Source organism: Cydia strobilella, chromosome 19 (genome assembly GCF_947568885.1).
Source record: "Cydia strobilella chromosome 19, ilCydStro3.1, whole genome shotgun sequence".
Lineage (NCBI taxonomy): Eukaryota > Metazoa > Arthropoda > Insecta > Lepidoptera > Tortricidae > Cydia > Cydia strobilella.
In genome coordinates, this window is record NC_086059.1 from 4,379,090 (window position 1) to 4,406,935 (window position 27,846).

At 35.6% G+C, this 27,846-nt stretch overlaps 1 protein-coding gene across 1 annotated transcript; it reads left to right on the forward strand.

The window, feature by feature from the left end:
* Nucleotides 1-5,312: 5,312 nt before the first annotated feature.
* Nucleotides 5,313-27,846, forward strand: LOC134750290 (uncharacterized). The gene is made up of 2 exons (XM_063685452.1): nt 5,313-6,281; nt 25,478-27,846. The coding sequence occupies exons 1-2, from the start codon at nt 5,348-5,350 to the stop codon at nt 26,083-26,085; spliced, it is 1,542 nt and encodes a 513-aa protein (XP_063541522.1). The 5' UTR covers nt 5,313-5,347; the 3' UTR covers nt 26,086-27,846.

Genomic DNA, 27,846 nt, shown 5'->3' on the forward strand with positions numbered 1-27,846 from the left:
CCACGTACAAAATAAAAAAGCTTTTGTCTTAATCGGATCATAAAGTTTATCTTCCTACTTACATCTTACACTTTTCTCGTTCTCAATTAATCAGAGTCGATATTAACTCACTTTTACAACAGTTCACCCAGTTAGTGTCGGAAATGCACTAAATATTATGTAAATTCCGTCTCTCACGCTGAGATCTGCCATTGTTTAGAAACATCTGGAAAAATATGGCTCAAGTGTTGAGTGGCGAGCGGGTATTATTTAAGGATGCTAAAATATAGTTTAGCCTACAATTCACATAATTGGGAATAATGAAAACAAATTATGTCTAGAATTAAAGTTACAATAAATCATTATGTACATTAAATTAAAATTACATTAGAAATAATTATGTCAAGAATAAAATATCATGTCATGTTAGTAGTTACTACATAGGTAGTTTGGGAATAATTAATTAGTTATTGCATTTGTCAATATGTAATATACACCGTGACCGTTAATAACCCGAAACCACATATTTTTGACGACTGTACGAGTAAATAATGTTATATCAACATGGGTCTAATTATGTGTCTTAATTAAATTACTATTTCAGTACGAATTAAATCTTATTAATTGCCCGCTTCTTTGTGAACAAGCCTTTAGGTGGGAATCTCAAGTTGAAGAACAGAGAGCGAGCATGACACTTCACGAATCGCTCCGAAATGTGTGTCCATATATATGTGTATGTGTGTTGTTTGTGAATTTGTATGTATGTGTGTTTGTTTGTGTATGTTTTTTATGTATGTATGTGATATTAATGGAATTACTTATTGTCATCTTGGCTAGGCCCCCAGGCGAAAAGTTTTTAAATTCTTAATTGGGCACTTTTGTCGCTTAGACCACTCCGCGACGGAGAGCAGGTAATTCATTAAACACACGAGGAAGCGCGCAGTCGCACGCTTTCGACATATAAATGTATTGTTTTCTTATTTTTCTGTCTTCAGTCATTGCGGATTACATCTGACAAGACGTTATGTCGCCAAGATTAAGGAGATTAGACACGCATGGGATTCACGCTTTGTATGAAATTGAACAAGTGACATTATGTATTTTTGTACCGATCATGTGTGACAGTTAATTGGTAAACTTACGGTAAAAATTTAACAATGGCACGATCAAGTTCAAGTCAAATCCCACACTTAGTTTCTCATGTACATATTTTAAGCGTGGTGGGCTTAACTACGAACCAAACATAGTAAGGACTAATAGGTACTGGTTAAAAGTGTTACTTAGTTACTTTATTATCTATTTGCGCACTTTTTTGATTAATTTTTATTGCAACTGTAAATATCTGATATCTCACATCATTCGCTTGCCCTTATCCCATTCATTTGGGGTCGGCGCAGCATGTCTTTTTCTTCCATCTCTCTCGCCTGTCATTCGTCATCTCATCATTCACTCGCATTCGTTTCATGTCATCTCTCACACAGTCCATCCACCTTTTCCTCGATTTTCCTCTCCCGTTACTTCCCTCCACATGCATTCGTAATACCTTTCTCGTCACATCATTTACAGTAATTAAAACTACATCGAAAAATAATTTTGTTAATTTAAACAATCCGGAAATCCTCTAAGAACAAATTAAATTATTTTCTATGAACATCACACTACTATCCTATTTATCTTAACATTGCGCCAGGCGTGGCTCACTCCGCGATTTCGTCGTGTCGCTACAAGTACATGCGGCCCACACCAATTTTGGTGTCTAGCCATAGTAGTTGCCGCGCACCGCTATGAAATGGACGCCTGCTCGCGCTTGCGCCAAGTACCTTTTGAATACATAAACTAGTTTTTTATGTTGCTATATTCGTCGATCTATGAACTCAAAAACAAAAACGGCCGTTTTAACTTTGGACGCATAGATTGACGAATCCAGCAACAGTAAAACTATTATAATGTATTCAAAAGGTACCTAAATATAAAATACAGTACGTAGCGGCCCCCTTTTTAAGGGTAAAAACGGGTCCCTATTACTAAGACTCCGCTGTCCGTCTGTCTGTCTGTCACTAGGCTGTATCTCATGATCCGTGATACAGTTGAAATTTTCACAGATGATGTATTTCTGTTGCCGCTATAACAACAAATACTAAAAATTACGGAACCCTCGGTGCGCGAGTCCGACTCGCACTTGGCCGGTTTTTTTGAATATCTATCGTTTTTTGAATATGTATCTATACTATCTATGGGCTCTTTTAAACGCCAAACAAAATTGCACCAGTCAAACCAGAGTATGGTTATAGGATCTCAGACCTAGGTGGCTGGTGATAGACCAAGCGCAACGCAAGATTGTATATCCATACAATATGAATATTTACGAGGACCTACTTGTCGGAGTTGTCGGCTACAAACTAATTGCTGGGTTGAGAAAGTCAAAAAATCATTTATTTATGGTGATAGTTTTCTCTGGTTCTCACTTACCCTCCTATTACTTTGCAAATACAATTTTACGACGTGTAAGCAACATGTTAATTGCCGCTTACACTTATTTGTCTGGTGATCGCTGAATAAGAAGGTCACAACTGCTAAAATATAAAGAAGAATAATCAACCTTATACCTTAGATGGTAGGGCTTATTTTACATCTTTCAGTAAAGTTTGGTTGTGTATATCTTATTGCCAAGTCACTTGCACTCTTGTTGTAGATACCGAGTTGTAAAACTTATAAATTAAAGTACTATTTGCTTTTTGTAGCAATAACCAACGACTGTAGTTTCTAATAACTTCTAAGTTCTAATTACTAGTTTACTACTTTCTAGCAGGGGAGACCGAGGTGAGTTAAAACAGAGGTAGGTAAAACATCGTCAGTTTTGAAACTGTTATCGAGATGTTTAGCTTCGTCCCACCGTCCGCTGGTCTCTCAAAATTGACGTTGTTTCAACTTACCTCTGTTTTAAATCACCTCGGTCTCCCCTACTGATACCCTGAATAGTTAAGTATTAGGATACTGGACGACAATTCATAAAAAAGTATATCGATATTTTGATCTAAGTATAAGTTCATTACCAAATATATTTCTTATCTTTAATTGAATAATTACTTACTTACCAGGAAATTTATTTTAAGTATTAACTTTTATTTTAGTCGTTATAGAAACGTATCAGCTTTTACCCCGCCTTCGTCGACAAGGTACACTGAACCTAATTTATATCCCTTTGACATCCATTTAAAAAATGTTTTTTTTTTGGTGGAGATCTAGTCAAATAGAGCTCGGTTGCACAGATATTTCCTTACTCAAATACCTACAATAAACATCAAGAAACCAGACGATTTTCTAACCAGTTTATGCCAGTGGAAGATAAACAATTACTATAACTTAATGTAACCAGTAAATATGTGAAAGTAGGAAGTCCGATTGGATCCAGCCCTACAAGTTTCATGTCTAGATGTTTATCGATGTGTCGTGCAGAATACCTTCCGTGTATAATTTCTTCTTTACTCGCTATCGACATGACTTTGGTAATTAGAAATTATTAGTCTCGGCCCGCGTAGTCATTAAATACAACATGCCGTCAGTACTAAATTTTGCCCTCAATTTATCCCCTTTTAGATAATGATTTCCAGGATTAAAAGTTTTCTATAAGCTAATTAAAATTTTAAAAACGACCTCCGCATATAACTTCTTTTATCGTTTTTTATGTATTTGGTAATTAGAATTAGAAATTATTAGTCTCAGATTAAGATCACACACCATCAGTAGGTTGTACTTCAGTAGATACTAAATTTCAACCCCAATTTATTTATTTACCCCTTATGATTCACAGGACAAAAAGTTTTATAAAGATATTTTTTGTTTATAATGTCACATTGTTCTATACAAACCGCACACTGTTGTATACGAATGCAACCGGTTTTTGCGTTATTTTTGTAACAAGCAATCCAAATATTAATAAAATGTTAGTAGGATGCTGTATAGCCCCTTATAGCGCCCATATCTTTGTAACACCTGCATATTATTATTGATTGCGCACGTCAAGTAATGTCGGTTGAGGTCAGTTTTTGGACTACCTATACTTCCCAGTTTTTGAAAGCATTTTTTCTTTCAGCAAAATTTCTTTATTTTATTTGTATTTCAAAATCAAGTAGGGAAATAAGGACAATCGCAAATGAAAACTAATCTATCCAATTCTTTATTAAAGCTTTTAAGTCAAATTAAAAGGTTAGTGAAAGTCCTCGAAGTAAAATTGATCGCACACATTCGTTTCACTGATTCGAGATGCTATAACAACTGCCAATCGCCGTTGGCTACAACTATGGATATAGAAGCGGCCATTTAGTTAGTATATTTATATTTATTTGTTATGGTAATTATATGTTAGTCTGCATTTCGAGGCCAACGTAGATAGTATTTTTGATGTTTATTTCTTGGTGTAAGTTAGTATATTTCAGACAAAGTTTACGTCTACTATGTGTTCTACATCCAATTTTACAAGAGCAGACTTTTAATTAGGTACCTGTTCATAATGTGCGGAAATAATGTGTACTATTTAATTATTAAAAACAAGAATAAAAAAAACAACACATTTTTTTATATCTAAATAGGTCTGTAAATATGTTAATACCAAAACAAAAGCAACGGAAATTTTTAAGTAGGTATTCATATATTCTTGTCTGATACATGTTGTTTCCAAATAGGTAACATATTCCGGGTTACTAGTTCATCTTAAAAACACTAAATTTCAAAATTCACTCAACGCAATAAAGATTACGTTAGATAAAGTGACGAATAGTGGGAATTATGGCGAAATGTGGTAACACTGAACTCGTCACATTATTACGCGAAAACTTTTTAATGTGCAACATTTGTCAAAAGTAGCAAAACTAGAACCAATTCTAACGCGAAATGTTCGTTGACAATTGTAATAAATTTTCGTCATTTTATAAATCGTGTTTTTCTTGAATTATTGAGGTTAAATTGCTTTTTCGTTCGCAGCTTCACGAGTATGTTACTCGTAGTGGGTGATTTTATAATAAGAATCCTCAAACCCAAACAACGCTGTAACATTTTAGATTGTACATAAATTAATCAAAACAATATTTTACATTACCCGACAACTATTTACCTCAAAGATATCAATTTTGTGTATTATACTGATTATTAATTTACGTTCAACTATAGTAACATTACCTTCCATTCTCTTCCAATTTGTCCTGCTTATATGTATATATGGGTACACATAACCACATAGCTTAGTCAAATATTTATACGTACTTTTACAAAAAAACTAGTACCTAATAAAATAGATATAAGCGACTTGAAAACAAATTGACCATTTTCATAAATGCCATAATAAAACATCCAATTTCATTGTTACAGAACAATGACGGTGAAGAAGACTAACCGCAGCGGCGGTTTCGCTGCGTGCGTCGCGCGACAGAAGCTCCACAACAACAACCAGTTTGACATCCTCACCATCAAGCCAACCAACCCCACCACCTACAACATCGTTGTCGGCTTCAACGAGAAAGACCAACTCCAACTCCTCGCAAAGGACGATGAATTCATAAAAGAATTCTCTGAACTCAAAAACAAATACGAAAACATCTCCATCGACGACATAACGAATTGCGTCAACGTCGAAAACTACCCTAACTGCGAGAACACTCTAGTCTTTTACGTAACCAAAAACCTGACGAATGAAGCGATAGCCCTCAAATTCGAAAACGAACAGGACTTCAAAAGGATATACTTCACGTATAAATATTTCAAAATGCGTAATCGACTAACGAACAACGCCAACAATTACGCGAGTAGCGATAATTTATTTTCGAAAAAGAAAACGTACGAGATATTTAAGAATAGGAAAAATAGTATCGACGATTATAGTTTCGAGAAAAGTCGGGCAGAGTTCGATTTAATGCAGACAACCGACAACGATCTGACGTACATGACGGTGCAGCAGAAGAATTACAATTCCCGGTTCGATCAGCCGATGAGTCTCATAGACATCAGGAGTGAAGAGCCGGACCAAATCGACAGTGTCATATATACTAACGTAGACATACCAGCCAAACCTGAGAGGAAAAGGCTGTTCCATAAAAAACCTAAAGCACCACCTCCTCCAGTACCTACAAACAATAAAGATAATCAAACGAAAGTACTTAAAGGAGAATTCGTTAGAGTGAACGTTGAAAGAGTTCCAGATGTGGTTCCTAAGGATAACAGACAGAGCAAAGTCCCTGATATCCTCATGTTTAGAGATAGTAAACCTAAGAAGAATGGTGCCAGCAATTTGTGGTCGGCCAGTAATAAAGGTGAGTTCTCGTAACAGAATTCACTTCATTTTCAGCTTTTAATTTCTTGCCTTATGTCAGAGAAACCTACAGGACGAGAGCAGACTTTTGCTTTTTTAAAGTTATACATTTCTGAGATAAACACAATAGTGTTATAGGGCGCCAGTTGAGAGACAGAGGCTGTACTGCAACCTTCGGTCTGTTTCTTAGCTTCTTCAGGAAATACATTTGGCTATTCAGCGTTGCACGCAGCTGGCATATTTCGCAGTTTGGGGCGTACCTGAATGTTTTGCTAAATGTCATTTAGCGAATTCCGTTGCGTATTTACCGTGTATATTTTGATTTAAACAGATATATTATACAAGTATTATAAAATTCATAAGTAGTTACAAAGTGTGAGTAAACAAGCAAACCTGCCGCAATCTTGGATCATGAACAGTCTCTCATTAGAATGTCGTGCGATAGAACGTTTGCATCAATGCGGTTGATTAGCAATTTACCCCAAGAGCTTCCTTGTCTTGCAAAGAAAACTAGGAAATAAAGAATCACGAATTGATCTAAAGCCCTATTGCAGAATGATTTTCTAATGAAATATTACCATTTAATTTATCTTGCTCGAAGAATAATTGCGTCTTGTTATAAAAGGCAGGGTAGATGTTTTTACTATAGAATTATTGATCTATCTACCACATCTCAGGCGGTTGATAAAAAAGTTGCGCAGTGAATTTCTAGTAGAAGGTAGCTGAGTTTTGGGGTTAAAACTACGTTATATATTACAATTTTGCTTAACATAATACAAGCCTTCAGCCAATTCGTACCTATTACCTAACCATAATAGCTTCTTACCAACTGCATCAGTCAAACGATAGATCTATAATTATTTTTATTGCATTCAGAGTTGATATTGGCGTGATATAACTTATGTACACTGGTGATTCACTTTCATTATTACTCAAATCTTATGGCCATATCCAAAGGTAACGTACTTAGATACACATTATTTGTCTCTGGTAGTGAACATAAAAAAAATCGCAGCCTTTTATTTTAAAGTTGCATAACTTTGTCAGCTCGACAAACAGTCACTATTATTGTTAATATGTGAATTATTGATGCTTAGTGTGATTGTTAACAAACGTAAAAACATTGTGAATAAGTTATTACGACCTTAAATTACGACTTTTATGAAGTAATTGAAATAAATATTACGAACGTGGGCGTATTGTTTCCTATTATGTTCCTAATGATGCATTGTTAAAAGTAAACGAGCAATTTTCTAGCAGCGAGCGCCAGAAACTTCGGAAAATAGTCGTGTTAGGAAACAACCGATAATCGATGGTTTCCAAACTATTTCACAAACGGAGTCTTACACGACGGTAAACATAATGTTAACTAGGCTAGATAATCAAGACTGCTTGCCAGTTTACCTGCAAAGGCTGCAAATAAAATAACCATAATAATGTTAAATAGACTAGGAAATGTACGAGTAGATTGTCACAGTCAAGTTTTACCAAGGAAGGAACCTATTTAGTAAAGTTAACTAAAGTGAAGAATGATCTGACATTTGAGTTAAGTCTTTTGGAATATATATTGGACAATAAAATAAAACAAAACTGGAAAACTAATGAACATATCACAATAAAAAAGTTTTGTATCCATGTGTTGAAATTATGTAGCTTTTTTCTTCACAAGAATATTCGTCAAGCTACAAATCAGCCTGAACGAACACAGAATGCCAAATGCGAAGAATGCAACCGAGCCAAGGCCAGAGATGTCCATCGCTTTCGTAACCGGTCATTCACTCGCTCACCAAATCTGCCACAGACAATAGACGTAAACGAGCATTTGCATTCCGTGAACATAATCTGTGGTAGTATGTAATGTGATATAATGGTAGAATGGTATAATGGTTATTTTTCTAATAACTATAAGAATTACGTAGAGGTTCAACATCAGTTTGAAAAACTTGGATTGTTTGCGTATAAAAATAGAAAAACCATAAATATAATAAAATTGCGTATAAAAATAGAAAAACCATAAATAAGAATACGAAATATTTATTAGCACAAAAATAACATTAAACATTGATTCATTTAGACGAACAGAATTGTGCTAAAAGGCCTTCACTGCTCAGCTTGATGTCCCGAAGTGAATCCTTTTATGAATATAAAAGTATGATACCTACTTTCTTATTCAATAAGCACGCTTAGTGAATCTGAATACTAAGGTTTCCGTTAAGTATTGATAAGTATTGATGTAGGTAAGTACCTATTTATTGTAACGATGAAATTGTTCGAAATTCAGAATTCTAGATTTCAGACTTTGTTTATACCTCTCCTCTCCTTCTTTTAAGCGATTTTCCATCCGATCGTCAGCTCTATTCTATCCCAAAAGTTTACGCGAACGACTACCAACACCAACTGACCTTAGAACCGTACCGAATATACCAAAGAGAACGAGAGCTGGCCCTATTTCATGTTCCAAAAAGCCTTTTTTATATGACTATCTACACATTACTACTGTTTTTTTATATTGACAATGTATATTCAATACTGAATAAAGGAATATTAATATTGATGCTTATCCAATGGTTCTCAGATTGCATCGCTACATCTTTTGCAATTATTGTTAAAAGTACAGAATTTTTTAACGGATCCTTTAAGATGGATGCATAAATAATAAATAGGTGTCGTGTATGAAGACCGAGACAAACTAGATTCTCAATACTTACTTATTTGAGGGTCAAAAGTATTGTAAGTGCTTACGTTCCAACCACTCGAGGTTAAAACTAGAAGTAGTTGGATACTGTAGCGTGATTATGTCATTTTGTATGAGAAGTGTTTAAATTTACTGATGATACAAGTCGTTTATAAATAAGTTAAGTACGTAGAAACGTGTCACGATTGTTTTTTCGAATGATCAACCGCACAAACAATTTTTTTTTACAATAGCCAGTCAGTCATGATTGTATGCTTTATTTATTCAACTTAAACTTTGTACAAGCTTGTATTTTTCCTTTTATTTAAAAATTGCTATTTCGTTAGCGATTAATTGCTTGGTAACTACAAAAATTATTTAGTGTGTCAGTTCTTTTAAAAACCGGACAAGTGCGAGTCGGACTCGCCCACCGAGGGTTTCGTGATTTTTAGTAGGAATTTGTTGTTATAGCGGCAACAGAAATACATCATCTGTCAAAAATTTCAACTGTCTAGCTATCACGGTTCATGAGATACCTGGTGACAGATAAACGGACAGAGGATTATTAGTAATAAAAATACGCTGAGTACTGTTACGCAGCGTCTTACGCAAGCGAACAACTCGCGAACGCGAAGCGAAGCGGCGCCGCGCGGCGTTCGCGTTCGCAACGAGATCGCCCACGTAGTACACTTCTATAGGTATCAAAGGATTGATTCACCGCGCACCGCATCGCTCCTCTTCGCGTTTGCGTGTTATTCGCCTACGTAGTACGCTGCGGTAGATGTTTCTACGAGCATTTAAAATGGCTGAAAATAAAATAATAAAGAAAAATTCGATATTCCAGTTAGCATAGAGTAACTGATACTAGAGCGTTACTGTCGTAGTAAATTTTGTAACCCCAGTAAATTCACTGCCATCTGTCGACACACTTTAAAACTAAAAATGAAGATTTATAAAAATGCGATAGTATGTATTTAAATATAGATAAATGATTTTTTTTATTTGCATTAATTATTTTTATGATTTTGACCCATGTTTTTACACTGATATGCGTTAAAATTGTTAAATAACAAACGAAACTGTCAACGCCATCTATACGACTGTAGGCCAAAACTAGTAGCGCCCTCTGAACGAGATTCAAATTTTCTTGATTTTCGAGGCACGTTTTTTCCTTAGACTGTATCCATCTATTACGGAGTTATATCTATCTTTGCAGTTAGTAACTAGTTAGTTGCCAGAGCCATTAGACCGGTGTTTGGGACAGTCACGAGGCTGCCAATTTCTTACTTATGCTAAAATGCAGATTTTCCTCCTTTACTTTTTTATCCAAGCCATTCATTTGGCATTCGGCTCGTTTCTGTCTTCATTTATTTTTAGATCAGAAACGATGATGAACTGACGTATCGTAAAGTAAGTAGGTATGTAACAGTGCATATTGGCATAACATTACATACCTACGATATTATGCCATGATTACTACGTACCTACCTACGTTAGGTACGTTTTTCCTAATTGTCAGTCTTTCGTTGGATCTATAACAAGTGGAAGTGGAAACCTATTTTAAACGGAAATTAAAGCGTTTGTACGATATCACTAACAAGATGTATAAGTACTACAGTAAGTATTTATGATTATTATTCATTTGTCTTAGTAATTATTACTTACTTACTTACCCTTATTATTATAGTGCCAATTCATACACCTTTATTATAATAGTACATTTCGATGCTAGTGCGGAAAGTATGTCATTACATCACGAGTACCGAGATATCTTTTATAGAGAAACTTTTATATTATTAATTCTGTATGACATCATTGACATTGACATTATGAAGAAGTGTTTTTCTAGCTTTTATTCGACTAGAATAGATTTTGTTATTAATTATTGAACCCACTTCAATGAAAGTTTTTTTCCCCTCACTAGCTCGGAAAGCCGTCTTTTATCCTTTAAAACAAGCGGGGAAAAACGCATTTTATCCACTAGTGGGGAAAGTAATTTGACCTTGGATGGAGCGTGTTTAAGTAGCTTGACAGATAACAAAATGTAAAACTCTCATAATAATGGTTCGTTCGATATTAATTATCATTAAATAAATGGTTTGAGAATCTAATAAAAACTACCAGATTTAGCCTTATTTAATGATTTTAAGTCATAAACCTTAAAATTCCATAATAAACGTTTGTTTTTTAATAATTATGTTAAATATAATTCTGAACGCACAAGTTAAGTCGATGCAATTTCAAAACGCATCATTGACATTTCATACGTCAGAAATGTCAACATTGTCAACGAAAATTTTACTTAATAACTTCTCACGTAAAAGTACAGAATTTCCAGAGTATTTTGTTATAATATCGTAAAAAAATGAGTGATTCCAGTTGATGAAGATGATCTAACGCCTGTGGATGTTGCACTTTCCTCGCTATAGTGAGGGGAAAAGTTTTGTGTTACACACGGGTGCAAATGTATTTTACTTCTCGTGTGTTAAAACACTCGCTACGCTCAGGATTCTATTTTAGAACCACTCGCTTCGCTCGTGGTTCAACTATAGAATCCTTTCGCTTGCTCGTTTTCAATTCCACACTCGCGGGTAAAATACAACTTTGCACCCTTGTATAACAAATAACTATTTTCAAATGCATGTTCTATAAGACAGAAACAATTGTAAATATTAAAACATTGTACTATTATTACCTAAATATCGTTATTTATGATTATTTGTGTATCGTATATTTATAAAAACAATATCGAATGTTGCCTTTGGAAACTTAAAACATTCTTGCAGTAAGAAAATACGCCTCTTCTTTGACAGGCGTTCCGTTCCATTCAGACAACTTATTAAGAACGGTTTTTCAACATCGAAAAATAAACGTGTTATAATACTTATAATGATGAAGAGGTAAGTAATAAAATATGAAATATGCATATTTTTCGTATTCTTACATTAACAGTTGGTTTTTATGTTGATTACGACGTTTAAAAGAAACTAATATTAACACTCATCAATAAGTAGTCATGAATTGGAACAAGAAAAATTTAAAAAAATTGGAAAAGTAAAAAACACTAGTTCGCGAAAACCAACTTTCCGCACGCTAAACAGCCACGAAAAGTAGCACTTTTTGAGCAACTGTATTAAAAAATATTTAATGTTGTCATGTAATTTCACGTGAAACCCGTATAATAAACACGTTAAACTTTACGACGACAAGCGGTAGGTATATCACCGAGTGATGAATCAATTACCTAGCAAACGTTGACACATATTTACACATCTTCTTGTTTATGTTTTGAGTTGTGACAGACACACAGACATGGTGTTGCATAATTTACTTCATCCTTTCATTTATTCTGGTGACTAGTGTTATTTTTTCTTACCATGAATAAAAAAAAAATGTATTACCAAAGATAGATATAACTCCGTATTATGGCCACATTATCAAGTACAAAAGTTGTCACAATACTTAATATAGTTAATTATCAGAATAAAAAAAATACAATTTTTTAAACTATAAAATATACTTAACTACAAAAAAAAAAAAAAAAAAGCAATTATAAAGATAATACCCCTTCTAGATACTCCGTAATAGATAGATACAGTCTAAGGAAAAAACGTGCCTCGAAAATCAAGAAAATTTGATTCTCGTTCAGAGGGCGCTACTAGTTTTGGCTTACAGTCGAATAGATGGCGTTGACGGTTTCGTTTGTTATTTAACAATTTTAACGCATTGATCAGTGAAAGAACATGGGTCAAAATCATAAAAATAATTAATGCAAATAAAAAAAAATCATTTATCTATATTTAAATACATTCTATCGTATTTTTATAAATCTTCATTTTTAGTTTTAAAGTGTGTCGACAGATGGCAGTGAATTTACTGGGGTTACAAAATTTACTATGACAGTACCGCTCTAGTATAAGTTACTCTATGGTATTACCGTTTAACTGCAGCTCTGCTGACTTGAATGGGTTTTATCCCCCACATTGTAATTTGAAACGTCTTAAGAATTCTGTGGCCCTAGTGAAAAAGGGTACAGTACAAGTCTCGCGCAGGTTAGGTCTAAAAGGGCATAAGTGTTACGTGGAACTTACGCCCTTTTACAACTGCGCTGCCCGACACTTGTACCCATATTCACTAGGGCCACAGAATTACTGAATAATATCTAAGTATAATTTTGCACAATTATAACTATTTTTTTGTAGCAGTGATCAGTATTTTGAGTCCTACTAAATATTCAAACTGACTGAATGTTGGTTTCTAAGCATATGCACATGCATTGCTCGTGAGAAGCGTTTCTCAAATGTGGCAAATTTTGGGATAAGGTACAACCTGTTCAATTACATTGTGAATTTGCAATAAAATATTGAGTATTGAGGTAGTGAAAAGACCTTACTTGATACAACCAGGAAAGGGCTAAGGCGAGGTAAACAGGGGCTAAGGCGAAATAAATATGTGTTTTAAAAGTTGGCATTCGTAAAGTTGACACGGCAGAAAGCGGAGAGAGCGCGGATATGTTTCTCCAAACATCCGCGATTCGTACAATACAAACAATCGCTCGTTTACCGTGTGCACGGCGTATATTGTCTTAGGTGTCGCGGGCGCAAGTGAGTTGAGACCAGCGTACCTTGAACTCAACAGTGGCGTATTTGTGACGTTTTCAACCAAAAGGTACCACATTGTCGCTTGTCGATAAGGTTGATTTCTAATTGAAGCTATATGGAAATAGCGCCTTACTGACAAGCGACAATAAGTACCCTTTTGGTTGAAAATGGCACATTTTAAGATTTAAGATTGGCGTATGATGGATGGATTTATCCGCGTGATAAAATGAATGTCACTTTTTTATACGTCATGATTGTAAGAAACAGACACTATCATTATCAAGCTGTCACTTGGATAAAATCAACCATCATATCTATATGAAGGTTTGCTATCCCACACCTGTCCAAAGCTGTTCACGAAGTTCTGCTAACTCCGCCCCTCGAAGGCCCCGGAGCTCAGCGACCCAGAAAAGAGTCATAACAATTAAGATCCTTGGACTTGGGACTTTACCAAGAAAAGTCGGAGATCAACATAAAATGATTGGTCTGGGCAAGCACAATAGCAATAATAGTTTAGGCCCTGTGGCAGTGCCTTGTGCAATTAGAACTGGTACTTGATGAGCAAATATTCTAACGCATTAGGAAAGTCAACAGCGAATATTCTAAATCGTATAATTTTAAAACCTGCGTTAGATGGGTAAGGTAACACCTATTTAGGTATAACTTACAGGACTTACATACTGAACTTTAAAGTCCACTCGTAACTGAATGAACCTATATGTATCTAAGTTGGTTATCGAGATAGATATTGATGAAATAAACCAATTAAGAAAACGAATTATATCGCATATCGCATACTTATAACGAATTGAAAATACATCCCGACATATTGGTATCGGGATATACTTATTAATTATTATAAATTCATTATATGTGCTATAACGCTGCGTCTTACGTAAGCGAACAACTCGCGAACGCGAAGCGAAGCGGCGCGGCGCGGCGCGGCGGGCCCACGGCGGCGTTCGCGTTCGCAACGAGATCGCCCACCAAAGGATTGATTCACCCCGTGCCTCATAGATTCGCTTCGCGTTCGCGTGTTGTTCGCCTACGTAGTACAGTCAAGGGCATAAATATTCCCAAAGTTTCAAATATATGTGTACGCTCTTACACCTTAGACAATAAAGTCATGTTCACATATTTTTGAGCCATTTGTCAGGATCGATAGTTTTGCCTTCGACTGTACGCTGCGTAAATCGCTTTATTTTATGAAGCTTTATATATTTGAATAGTATGGTTTTGAAAATAAGTTCAACATAAATGCCTATTGTTCGTCTGATTGTATATAATTCAAAAGGCGCTGTTAACAGAAAACTATTAAACTAATTTATTTTACAAAATCTACTTACATACTCATAACTACAGTAAGTACTCATACCTATTTAATGGGTCTCTATTGTTTCCCATATAGTTTTAAGTCATAATGTATTGTTTGTCCACATTTTCGTTAGTCATACTTTGGTTTTTCTCAAAAACGCATAACTTTTCAGGATTGCCATAAAACAAACCTAATCTAACCTATCTATAGGATAACCTGAGGAAAATCCTAAAAAGTTAACGGTTTCAAAATTATGACTAATGATAATATCACAATCATTACATTATGACTTTCAATAATTATGTCAAACAAAGGGACATTAATGGGGCCCTATTTAATACTTACTGTCAGGAACACGTGGGGTTTGTTGGGTTATTCCGTGTATTTCAAAATCTTGAACTGTCCATATTTCTACAAGTTTAGTTTGTTAGCATAATGGGCACTCTATTAGGCACGTCTAATATTTACCATATATTCAGTTGCAGAAATCTTCCTTGTGAAAGATTTGCTCGGCAACCTATTGCATTTGGTTAGCTGGCAGTTTAGACGTGAGATAAATCTCTTGCACATAATAGTTTTATGTTAGTTGTGTAGAGTCCGTTTAAGCTAATTTTGCACCGACCTCAATAGAACAAAGTAAGGAAGTGTCATTATAATTATAAACATCATATTTTCATAGAAATTTGACATTAATAAAGACGTTGCCACAATTAGTAATTTCTAAAAATATCGTATATTTTGTGCACCATTCAAAATGCAACTCGAAAAGCGCTAAGATACAGATAAAAAAAATTGTTTTAATAGCCGAGTGATCGTATATGCGGTAATTAATTCTAATCGACAATTAGTAGGTACATACTCGTACCTACCTAATTTAGTAAACGGTATTATAACACGAATTTTCCTTTAGGTAGTCGTTAAATAATTTATGGCAAAAGCTTTTGTTTAAACAAGAGCATGTCGGGCCATGCTCAATGGAGGGTTCAATAGACTGGCATGCAATTTACGTTACATTTCCGACTACTAAGGTAAACTGCATTCAAAAGTTTGATCAGATACCGCAATGTAATGTAAATTGCATGCAAGTTCTTGCTAGTCTAAACCTCGCTTTAGAAGAGAAGGTTTTATTGCGATAACTCTTAAACGGCTTAACTGATCATGTTAGCTATAGTTTTCATTGAAAGTCTTCATTAAGCTCAACTCACGATTTTTTTGGTTCAAAAGTTAGTTAGGACGCATATATTTTTTTGTTTCGGAGTTCGGAGCTATTATTTCCGAAAATTACTAAATAATATTTGACTTCGATGACGGTGTCGAATGTCACATAGATTCTAGCCACTGGTAAAATCAGATGTAAATATAATCATAGATAACAATCTCACGTGACAGATTTCGAAATCTAAAACCGCAGCAGTTACACATTCTCACAAAATGGCAAGGCGAACAAGCTTAGCATATTTTTTTCTGCGTTTACACATTCGCATTTGCTATTCTTCTCAATCGTTTCGCCACTGTCATGAAAGTGTGGGGTAAAGGTTACATTTGAAATGCGACTGCAGCATTTTGGGTTTAGTATTCGCAGCGGGCCTATAGGGCTCTCCGAGTCCAAGGTTCCGGGTGATTGTGGGACTCCCTCGCTTCAGTAGTTGATTGTTTTCCGACGACCTTGCGCAGGCGCGCCGCATGCCGCATCCCTGATGCGCCGGGTGCGGACAGTCCCAACATTATGTTTAGAATGATAGCGGATTCGCCTGATTGTCCGCTAATACCACACTGTGCGGGACTACATTCCCCTATGGGCTCCATACAGTGGTAACTTTGTAGGTTGAGTGTTTAGGTATAGGCTTTTGAAATTGTTATTGTTATTTACTAACAAAATGAATGTGTCACAGTTACACGAAATAAATGATTTGAAATTGAAATTACTGTTACAATGTTACATTAGCATTAATGTCACTGACTTGTCACTGACAATTTCCTTGATAAACTGCCGCGATTGGAACGTTCAATCCGTCACTCGTTTTATCAGAGATCGACATCACCAACGCTGCGTTAGTAATGTTGTATTGTAACTTTCATACTGCTGCAGTCGCCATCCGAATGTCATTTTAATCCTTTGAACCTTAGTCGGATGCACGAAAGTTAATCACATTGCAGCGTTTTCACATTGTTCGATCCGAGGATCTTACATCCGTGGAGTCAGGCCTCGAGGGCGCGCCCGGGCGCCGTCTTTAGCGGTCACGCACACTACAACAAGTATTATGCCTACACATACGCACACAAACAAATATTATCGGTCCGACAGCTGCCGGGGGGCTCCGACATGGCTGAATTTATCGGAAGCGCCTTTCCGATATCGGATGTCGGAAGGCGCCTATAACAAAAACAGCTACAGGAGAGTGCCATTGGCATTAAGTCCGCCTTTTTTGTGTTATTCATAGTTTTTTAGTAATAATGATTTATTAATAATAATAAAAGTTCTTTATTTAGATAACGAAGATCCACATTTTGTTAGTTACACGTTTTATGTTTTACTTATAACTTAGGTTAAGGTTATTAAATGCATATACATATAAATACAGAGAAAGACATATATCGTATTTTACATTTTCCTTCCGACATCCGATATCGGATCGGACAATGTGAAAACGGTCTTGGGCTGTAGCCGCGCGCGTCAGTTGACATCTTTGGCGGTCAAAGTAGATTGTGAAACTTGTCCTGTCAACAGTACAATAATATCTTATTTTCGTATTTACACAAGAGATGCATTCAGCTATCGTCTCGCATCATTGCATTCAATCCGCATCGTGACTGTCGCAACGAAATTTGATTGAATGAATTCGTTATAGCAATTACGTGGGAAATGCGAATTGAAAAGAATGCATTTTGTCGTTGAGAAACTCTCTTCTGATCTTCATTTTACGATTGAGTTTTACATAGCTAAGAAGCTACTCTCAGGCGTTTTCACAGCTGAATTGACATACAAGATAATGTGACATGAACATGGCAGTAGCAATTATACAAAAAGACAACTGCTATTACTGTAGTATTAGCATTGCCATGATGTCTCTTGTCTTAATCTGTTGGTCATGGTGGCAATCGCGTCAATATATACGATAAGTAACTGTCGACTGTTAATTAAACATTACATAAATATTGACTTTACAACTCCTCTATTCTTACTATTTTGATTATTATTTATTAACTACTTTTAATCTTTCAAGTAAAACAATAAATAGGTTGTTAAAACTAATATACAAAACCATAGCATTAATTAGAGAATGTAGCGAAACAATGCTTCGAAATGGAATTATTGCCTTATTGCCTTTATACATTAAAATAGTTTATGTAATCAAGTTCGTCTCAATATGTTCATCAGCAGACCTACTAAACTAATTACGCCTCTAATTAATCAAACCTGACTTGCCCTAATTAAAATTTGATTTGAGCTTCAATAGAAGAGGATAACGCGTCACAACTATTCACAATTTTCTAATAGATTTGCAAAAATATAGCATTTTAATATAAAACAAGAAAGCAACAAAGAGTGGAAAATAATTTTCAAAGAAAAAAAGAATCAGTTTACATATAAATTGTATTTCCTCCATTTGTACTACCAGTACTGAGTGACCACCATATAGTATAGTGCTAGTCACGCAGCAAGCCAAAGCCTTCGATTAAAGTTGAACGATTGTATGTTAGGCCGGCCGCAGACCGCAGAGCTGACACTCTAACCGCACAAACTAGCTAACTACTCATGAGGACCAGGATAAGCTTTTCCCTAGACTTTCCTGTAAATAGTTGGAGTGCTGCTTGACCCCCACGCTCCTTTTTCCTCAGGGGCATTCCACAGGGGTGTCGCCACCTTAATAACCTGCAAACATTTGTTTTATAAATATACCGTATAATTTAAAGCTATGTTAAAGGCCTAGCTTTACCTGAAACCTGAAATGTAAAAAAAATAGCGTCACGAACCCTACACTTACCTGGAATGGCCCCTCAGCTTAAAAATATACGGAGATCTTGCTCATCAGAATGTATACTAGTGGCAACGAGGCAATAATATTCGTAGGCAAGCCGGCTTAAAAACCGCGCTTTTTCGAATTTTTCAAGCCCGAGGAAAATTGCTCAACAGTCTTAAAATTGAAGAAGGACTCGAGTTATATCTCTCGAGGTCACGTTATACTGGTAAGTTTTGAGATTCAATACGCCTGCGCGCACGTAACTAATATAAAGGCTCATAAACGTCCATATTGACCAGCCAACAATGCACAGTGTTGGACCGTTACTTGCTTGTAGTTCCTGAAACTCGGGAGTAATCATAGTATTCAATTTGTACGAGTAGTTAAGAGTACTTGTCACGAATAGTTTGCGTCTTTAATCGATCTCGAGGAATCGAGTAACCAATGTTTAATAATTAAAAAGAATGTACATAATTTATAACAGGAATTCACAACCAATGGGCTCGTCTCACTAAGAACGAAGCAAGTAGGTATGGAAAGCTTCAAGGAAAAAGTCGATTTCATTCGAGGCCGGTGGATACGAAAAAAATTATACTTACCTAAGTAATAATATCAGAATTAATTATCTGAAGCATTTATTTGCGAGCACCCATAAGTATATGCTGTAGGCTCAAAAATGCCATTTCATCAGTGTTCTATTTAATGTTTTATGCACATTTCATCATGTCAGGTTGTCAATGATAGAAACGATCTTGTATTGCGTTACTTGCATCACTAAAACCACACCATATCGGTTTGCCCATTTCGTTGTACGTTTGCATTTCATTATTGTCAACAAAATATTTAGGTTGATAGGTCTGTCAATAGGACATGTTATATGTACTTTACCTAGTATTTTGCGAAATGAGGTTCGCTACTATTATCGACTCGGCACAGTCATTGTAAAATAGGCATTAGAGCATTAATTAATAAAGTCAACTAGGGTTATTTATACGTCCATGGGTTACCTAAGGTTAGAGACATAGAGATAGAGACACTTCCAACGTAATGTATTTTGACGTACATTCGCTTGTGCTAAAATATACAACTGCCTAAGGTTAGCAGATGTTAGAAATGTTAGAAAATCAATCAAGAAAAGTCTGCAACGATTAAGAATATTTTAAACGTCAAACTCCTATGAAATTATGACGTATAAATAACACTTGCACTGCGTGTGCTATCTAAATCGTTGCAGACTTATCTTGGTTTTACTCTAGTAACGAGGTATGATAATATATTACTGGTATATGGAAGATCAGACGAACATGATAAAATGAAAATAAAAAACCTTTAGTTTTTATAATTTTAATCACGAAAACCTGAAAGGTAAGGAACGAAAGGTCAGTTTCAGCTTGTCTAAGTTGGGGGGTAACTGTGACGTCACAAAATCGGCAGTGCAGTTTTTAACTTTTTTCTTTTAAATTTACCATGTGAGGTACCAAATGAAAGGGCTTTGTGAGTAGATTACAAATATATAACATAGTCTAACATGTTCACTAGTTGGTCTACAAATTATTAGAAAATGATCAAAAATTTCACAATCCAGAGTTGACTTTGAACTGCTCTAAATTGAAAATGGCTGTATGGACTAGTTGGTAACATAGTAACATTACATTGTTATGTATTTAAGATCAACTGATATTGGAATATCTATTTGAGGCGTACTCACATATGTAGGTACAATGTGGCGGTGCCACTGGTATTGCATTACTTGCAGGTGTTGATTTGACTCGCCGTCAGGCACTAATAGGCGCATATAAGGAAGCAAATCTTGCGCATGCAAAAACGACATTCTTTCACACCAACCGTACGGGACTTGCGTCGTTCCGGGTGTAAAGTTACAAAAGATCTGCGCGAGAGCCCTTCATGCTCGACCGGTACGTGTTCAGTTACAGCACATGTGACAGTAGTATGTAAGTAGTACCTTACTAGTAATGGTGTCAAATGATACTTTTCAACATTGACTCGTAATTTGGATCTTAGATATTACACCAATTTTGTAGACCTCTAATTCGAATATCTTGTTTTAGACACATAATTCCGAATTATAATATACTTAAGTCACCTATTTGTGTAAATCGACTTATTGTTTTATTAAAAAAATTCAGTATTCGGCGATGTACGCAAAAGTGTATTGCAACAAAAACTAACACGCATTGCATTCTTAAAATAACGCTTAGACACCAACTCAGCTGCACTTGCAATTGTCCACTTGACGAATTGCAATGTTGCCCTATTATATATAAAAGGTCGTTTCTTTATAGGAATCAATTAAATTATACATCGTTTTAAAACCAAGGCAAAATGTACCAATACAAATCAACGAACTAAATCCGACCAATTACATCAGTTTTGAACTAAGCATTCCAAGCACGGGCTTCCGCACGGATCGCATACAAACATTTAAATAAAACCTTGGTGCAAGTTGTGCACATTGCCAAATTGGCGGGACAAATATTTGATTTAATACTGGTGATCGTTTGGCATTTTGTTTTGCAGCTTTGGCCAGTGCTGTGATACTTGTTGTGAGGAATAGAGCCTTCTAACGGATTTTGTATAAAGTTGGTAAAGTTAATATTTTCATTGGTTTCATGTAACTTAAATTGATCAGATTATTCCGACTCATTGATTAGAGTTAGACCAAGATCAGTCTGCAATGACTTTGATAGCAGTGCGAAATTACGACGTATAAATAACACTTGCACTGCGTGTGCTATCAAAATCATTGCAGACTTATGTTGGTCTAACTCTAGCTACATTCTGCAAAACTATATATAGATACCTATTTATATTTTAGAGTATCCTGTGGTATGCATTAGTAGTTTTATATGTACGAGTAGAAGCGGGAAGAATAAGTTTATCGGAAACTCGAACTTACATTTTTATATTTTTCACTGAGTAATATTTTATTTCATTAACACGTGGGCCGATCTTTGGAAAGTTTAGTGCAGAATTACACTTTTTTTTGCCATCTTGAAGTATCGAATATGGTTGGAGAGACTAATAAATCTTTTATTTAACCTTTATTTAAGTTCTTTTTGACCTTATTTATAGTTTTTCTTAGCACTTCTTTATATTTAGGTATCATCTTTCTAGCAATAAACAGGTTTGCAAAAACTTGCCAACGGCAATGCCGTGCCGATTTATCATAAAGCTATTAATTATACGCCAATGTAATATTGCCAATCAAATGTCACTAAACCTATAACTATGATGAATACGATGAATATGATATCTTTATGAAAATAAATTATTAACTTCTATTTATAAAATATTCATTCGGACCCCTAATTCGTTGGACTTTAAAAATTTCTTTATAAAGATTGACAGTTTCTTAAATTTCACATTAACTTACTAGAGTTAGACCAAGATAAGTATTTTAAACGTCAAACTTTAATGAAATTATGACGTATAATCAACACTTGCACTGCGTATGCTATCAAAATCGTTGCAGACTTATCTTGGTCTAACACATTGTTTTAAATTTATCATGGCGCCTGATCTATAATGTTGTTTTTACATTTTACTCTGATTGTTTCATCAAGGGAACTTAAAAAAGTCCGACTGGCCCACCGAGGGTTCCGTACTTTTTAGTAGTTGTTGTTATAGCGGCAACAGAAATACATCATCTGTGAAAATTTCAAGTGTATCTCATGAACCGTGATAGCTCACGGTTCATGAGATACAGCCTCGTGACAGACAGACGGATAGACAGACAGATGGACAGTAGAGTCTTTGTAAAAGGGTCCCATTTTTACCCTTTGGGTACGGAACCCTAAAAAGCTTCGCGGGCATTGGAACCGAATCAAAAAGCACAAAAACAATCTTGTCAACATCAGAAATTTTTAATCAACTTGCAGTATTGTTATTATTGTTACTCGTACAATGACCCAAAAAATTGGCACATCCGATGAATGCTACCTTGCATCATTTCTATGCTGTTGCAGAAATGCTATATCAGTAACACAATTTTATCAATTTTGCAATTATACGAACGAACGCAACAAAATTATAGGTATTGAAATGAAAGGTTTAAAGAGGTTATAATAGGATAGAGCGCTGCGGTACTGTCATAGTAAATTTTGTAGCCACAGTAAATTCACTGCCATCTTTCGACACACGATTAAAACTAAAAATGAAGATGGTTAAAAATACCATAAAATGTATTTATTGGATAATTTTTTTTTAATTAAATTTGCATTAATTATTTTTATATGATTTTGACCCATGTTCTTTCACTGACATGCGGTAAAATTGTTAAATAACAAACGAAACCGTCAACGCCATCTATTCCAGAGTAGGCCCAAAGTAGTGGCGCCATCTGTTCGAGAATCAAATTTTCTTGATTTTCGAGGCACGTTTTTTCCTTAGACTGTATCAATCTATTACGTTGATTCCCTGTAGAGGTAGACCTGAGAGACTTCGAGTGAACTTGAAGCAAGATAATTACCGTAAAACCACCCAACTATAATCCAGGAGGTCAATTCGAACTTACATTTTGATGTTGATGTCAAAGTGATATCTATATGATCTCATTTTGTTATCATTTCGCCCGTGCGTCTCACTCGAATCGCGCGAATAAATGTATGGACAAGCGCGAGCGAAATGCAAATTATAACAAATTGATATAATTTAGATATTACTTAGACGTCAAAATGCAAGTTCGAATAGGCCTCCTGTACCATAATGGCCTCCTAGCCTAGTTGGTAGTGACCCTGACTACGAAACAGGAGGTCCCGGCTTCGAATCCTGGTAAGGGCATTTATTTGGGTGGTTATCACAGATATTTGTTCCTGAGTTATGAACTTATGAATGTTTTCTATGTATTTATTTATTTATAAATTGAGCAGTAAATTGTAATAAAATATTACAAGGTTGACAACATAAAGAAAAGAGCGTACTCCCATCCAACGCACTTACAACCCCTCTGGTGTTGCGGGTGTCCATGGGCGGTGGTAATCCGTCTGCTCGTTTGCCTCCTATATCATAAAAAAAACCGGCCAAGTGCGAGTCGGACTCGCGTTCCAAGGGTTCCGTACATTACACAATTTAAAAAATGTATTTCTTATGTGAAATGTCTTTATAAAACCCGTAGGGGTCGTATCAAAAACTAAGAAATTAAGTCCGACTCACGCTTGACTGTACATTTCTAATAGGTTTTCCTGTGATCTATAGGTATATCTATTTTGTATATTTTTTTTCAAAATGTTTGACCCAGCAGTTTCGGATATAAAGGGGGGGATGGTAATTTTTTGCCTATTTTCTTGAATAACTTCTAAACTGTTTATCTTAAAATTATAAAAAATATATATTTGAGATTCTCACCATGGGCTCTTTCTTAAGATATGTAACAGGATATAGTTTGAAAAAAATATTTTTTAATTTTCTCATTTACCCCCCAAAAGTGGCTCCCGTGATTAAAAATCAATTGTTTACGTTACATGTCCGTCTTTGGGTCACAAACTTACATATGTATACCAAATTTCAACTTAATTGGTCCAGTAGTTTCGGAGAAAATAGGCTGTGACAGACGGACAGACAGACATACAGACAGACGCACGAGTGATCCTATAAGGGTTCCGTTTTTTCCTTTTGAGGTACGGAACCCTAAAAAACACCTTTTGAAATTTCACGGATATTTGTGACATTTATTAAAATGCAAATATTTGCGGGATTCGCTAAAATTCGATATTGAGTAAACTCAATAACATATAAAATAGTAATAAGATCACTTGGTCAAATAAACATGACTTGACTGATATTACACAATATTTACTTGAGAAAGCAAAACATATTAAATTAAATTTTGGTAATGATAAAAATGTTGGTTGATACCCCACCTGACCTCAATTATCTACTTACATAATTACCTATTTGTAATCTAAACTCCCTCAGTGTGCGTATAAAATATTTTAATGGAGCCTAAAAATAAGCTGTCAACACACAATATTTAAAAAAACTAACTTAAGTAACAAAATAATACTACGTCTAAACCTATGCCTCATTCCGGTTGTCACCTCTCGCCCAAAAGTGACAAAAAATACTAGCGGCGTTGCAGCGTTGTACCTAAGTAAGCAAGCGAATTTTTTGGACTAAAAATAAGATAATATTTACTCAGTCTCATTATAAAAACACCGCTATTACATTAGAAGAAACTACTACACTGCATTATAATTGGTTCATTAAAAATGTATTTACCTCTGAGACTGAAATGTAAACTTGACCTCAAGTCACGCGATACAAAGTGGAACAATACATTGTTATGGTAATTCTTCTTGTTTATCTGCCATATTGTTTTGGGAGAGATAATATGCATTTTGTGTTCGTTACACGCAATGATTTTTAAAAAATTACGCGTCTCCTGGCCGAAAATTTTGTAGCAGGGAAATGAAAAAAAGTATTTTACCAAACATCCCTCCGAGTTATTCTTAGCTAGCTCTGCATCGACAACGACAAAGTGAGAGGTCTTATTAAGAACTTGACGTTTGTGGTGATTCTTCCACACTGCCACTTTCAATGTCAGTAGACGAGTAGATGTGAGTGTGTGTTTAGATTAGACGGACTTTTCCTAAATCCATCACTAATCGTCACTTCTCTATGTTACAGTGGCGACTGGGTACGAGTCAGACCGCGAAGAATGGAGGAGCAGCCGCTCGCAGTTCTCCACCACCGCGTTCGACAGCCTCGCCCGCCCCACGAAGATGGCCATGGCGCTCACCCTCCGGAAACCCCCCAGGATCGACCCCGTGCCCCAATACTACCGGCTGGCCAGCGACCCCAAGCCTAAACTCACCCCTCTACCCTTCAGGCCTAACAACTTCCTCCAACGACCACCCAGGCTCCCTAGACCAACCACCGAAATTAAAAGAAACATCAACCTAACCACAGATCATCGCAAATACGCGTCACTGCAGAACCTCGACTTACCCATGAAGTTAAGCGAGAAGAGCAAAACCGAGCCGAAGAAAACCAACTATTCCAACTTATCACATCGGATCACGGGCTTAACCAACAAGCTGAGAGACTTAGGCAGTCCCAGCAATTCTATTGGAAGGTTTAAAGCTCAGTCACATAATGATGTGGCTAATTTGAAGCCAGTACTAAAGACTAGAGACGGCCATGATGGCTCAAAAAGGTCCGTAGTGAGGACCTGTAGTGCTGAACCACCAAAGAAAGTTACATTCAGTGCTTTTGCCACAGTCCAAGTGGTTTAGTTCTTAGTTGTTTTGGTTACTCTGTAAGAAATGGCTAGGCCGGGATTTTTGTGTAAATACAATTGTATAAAGTTTATCTCCGCAAATAGAACTTTTAAAAATTTTGTATTTTAGTCAAAATTATGTGTGTTAGATGTGTCTTAACTTTATCATAGTTATTTATTATTATTTTAAAATGTACTTTCTATCTACTTATTGTACCTACCTTACTTCATACAGTGTGACTATATTGCACCGCTTTATATCATTATATCTTTAGTTATTTATTGATACGTCATTGCACCTATATGTATAATACGTATAAAAATTAATACATGATTGGCTCAGAAATAGAAGAAGCAGATTTTTTAATAAGTTCTGGTGGCCCTAAAATATTAAAATTAATAAGCCCGGGCTACATGGTGTCATAACATATAAGCGTCAAAATACTTCGACGTATTTGCTCAAATCTACATCTTTGAAAAACAAAACACGTATTTGAGAAAATACTGCAGTGCGTAGCGCCACCACATCGTGTTGAATAGAAATGCCACCAATCTTTGTGAGAGAGATTGCAGTCGGACCATTTCGGAAGAAATAATGAAAATGGATTGTTATTTATGTATTCTATAAGAATATCTATGATATAAGTAGCCATAATAAGTATTTTACAACGTGAATTGGTTTCTTATCTTGTGTGAATCCTAGTCGATGCTTGCTTTTACAAAGTTTTCGGTGCAAAGACGTGGTTTGGAAGCTTGCTTTGTATTTTAAATTTTATTACTGTGTGTGTAATGTCAGTTTTCAATGGCATTAGGCGTGCGACTGACATAAAGTGAATTAATATTTTTGAAATTCGAATGGAGAGCTATTGGAAGGTGCTGGTTAGCTGAGTTTATCGCGCGAAGAAAAAGCTACACCTATATTCTTATATCATGTTGACAAATGACAAAACATATTAAAGGGTAAATTTAGCACGTGATAGACTTTGGCATTCTTGGTGGTCATTCATAAATTATGTCACGGACAAGTCAGGTTTTGGTTTTTAAACTATATGTGATGGCTGGGCGGGTCCAGAAACCAAATTGTTTCAACACAAGAAGTACGCCACTTTTTTCGGTCTTCGGTAGTTTTTTAAATAATATATTTGCCCAGCGAACTTGTAACTAGAGTTAGACCAAGATAGGTCCGCAACGATTTTGATATCACACGCAGTGCAAGTACAACGTCAATCTGCATTGCGTGTGCTATCAAATTCGTTGCAGACTTATCTTGGTCTAGCTCTAAACGTTTTTAAAGTCTGTTTAAGAAATCTTGTCTAAGAAATCCACTTGGCAGCACTCTTGACAACCGCAACTATTAGGTATAAATGTATTTTCGTAAGTCGCGGCATTTATGGCGGCTATTTCTCACTGTCTCAACTCGTCACATAGCTAGTTAGATTAACTTCTACTTACCCTACATCTAGAAATAATATGGCGAAAAACTAGGACCCTTAGTGCCCTACTTTTAGATACTGATTGTTGACATAGCCTATGGATGAATTCACCTTTGCATGACTGTGATGGCACTGAATATAAGAGCTTTTGCTATAAGTAAAAAGTCATAATAATTACTATTCGTAATTAATTCTAGAATTATGTATAAATAAAATACTAAATCTATTTTCGCAAGTGTGCATTATTCTTCATGTTTTCGTTTTATTGTGTTTGAATTGTTAATTAATTCTAGTAGGTATTTTCTGAGACTTGTTTGAAACAATAAAAGTGTTTTGTTAATTTC

Coding starts and splice junctions, on each gene's coding strand:
- LOC134750290 (XM_063685452.1), top strand. CDS start 5,348: ATGACGGTGAAGAAGACTAACCGCAGCGGCGGTTTCGCTGCGTGCGTC. Junction 6,282..25,477: donor GTGGTCGGCCAGTAATAAAG/GTGAGTTCTCGT, acceptor TCTATGTTACAG/TGGCGACTGGGTACGAGTCA.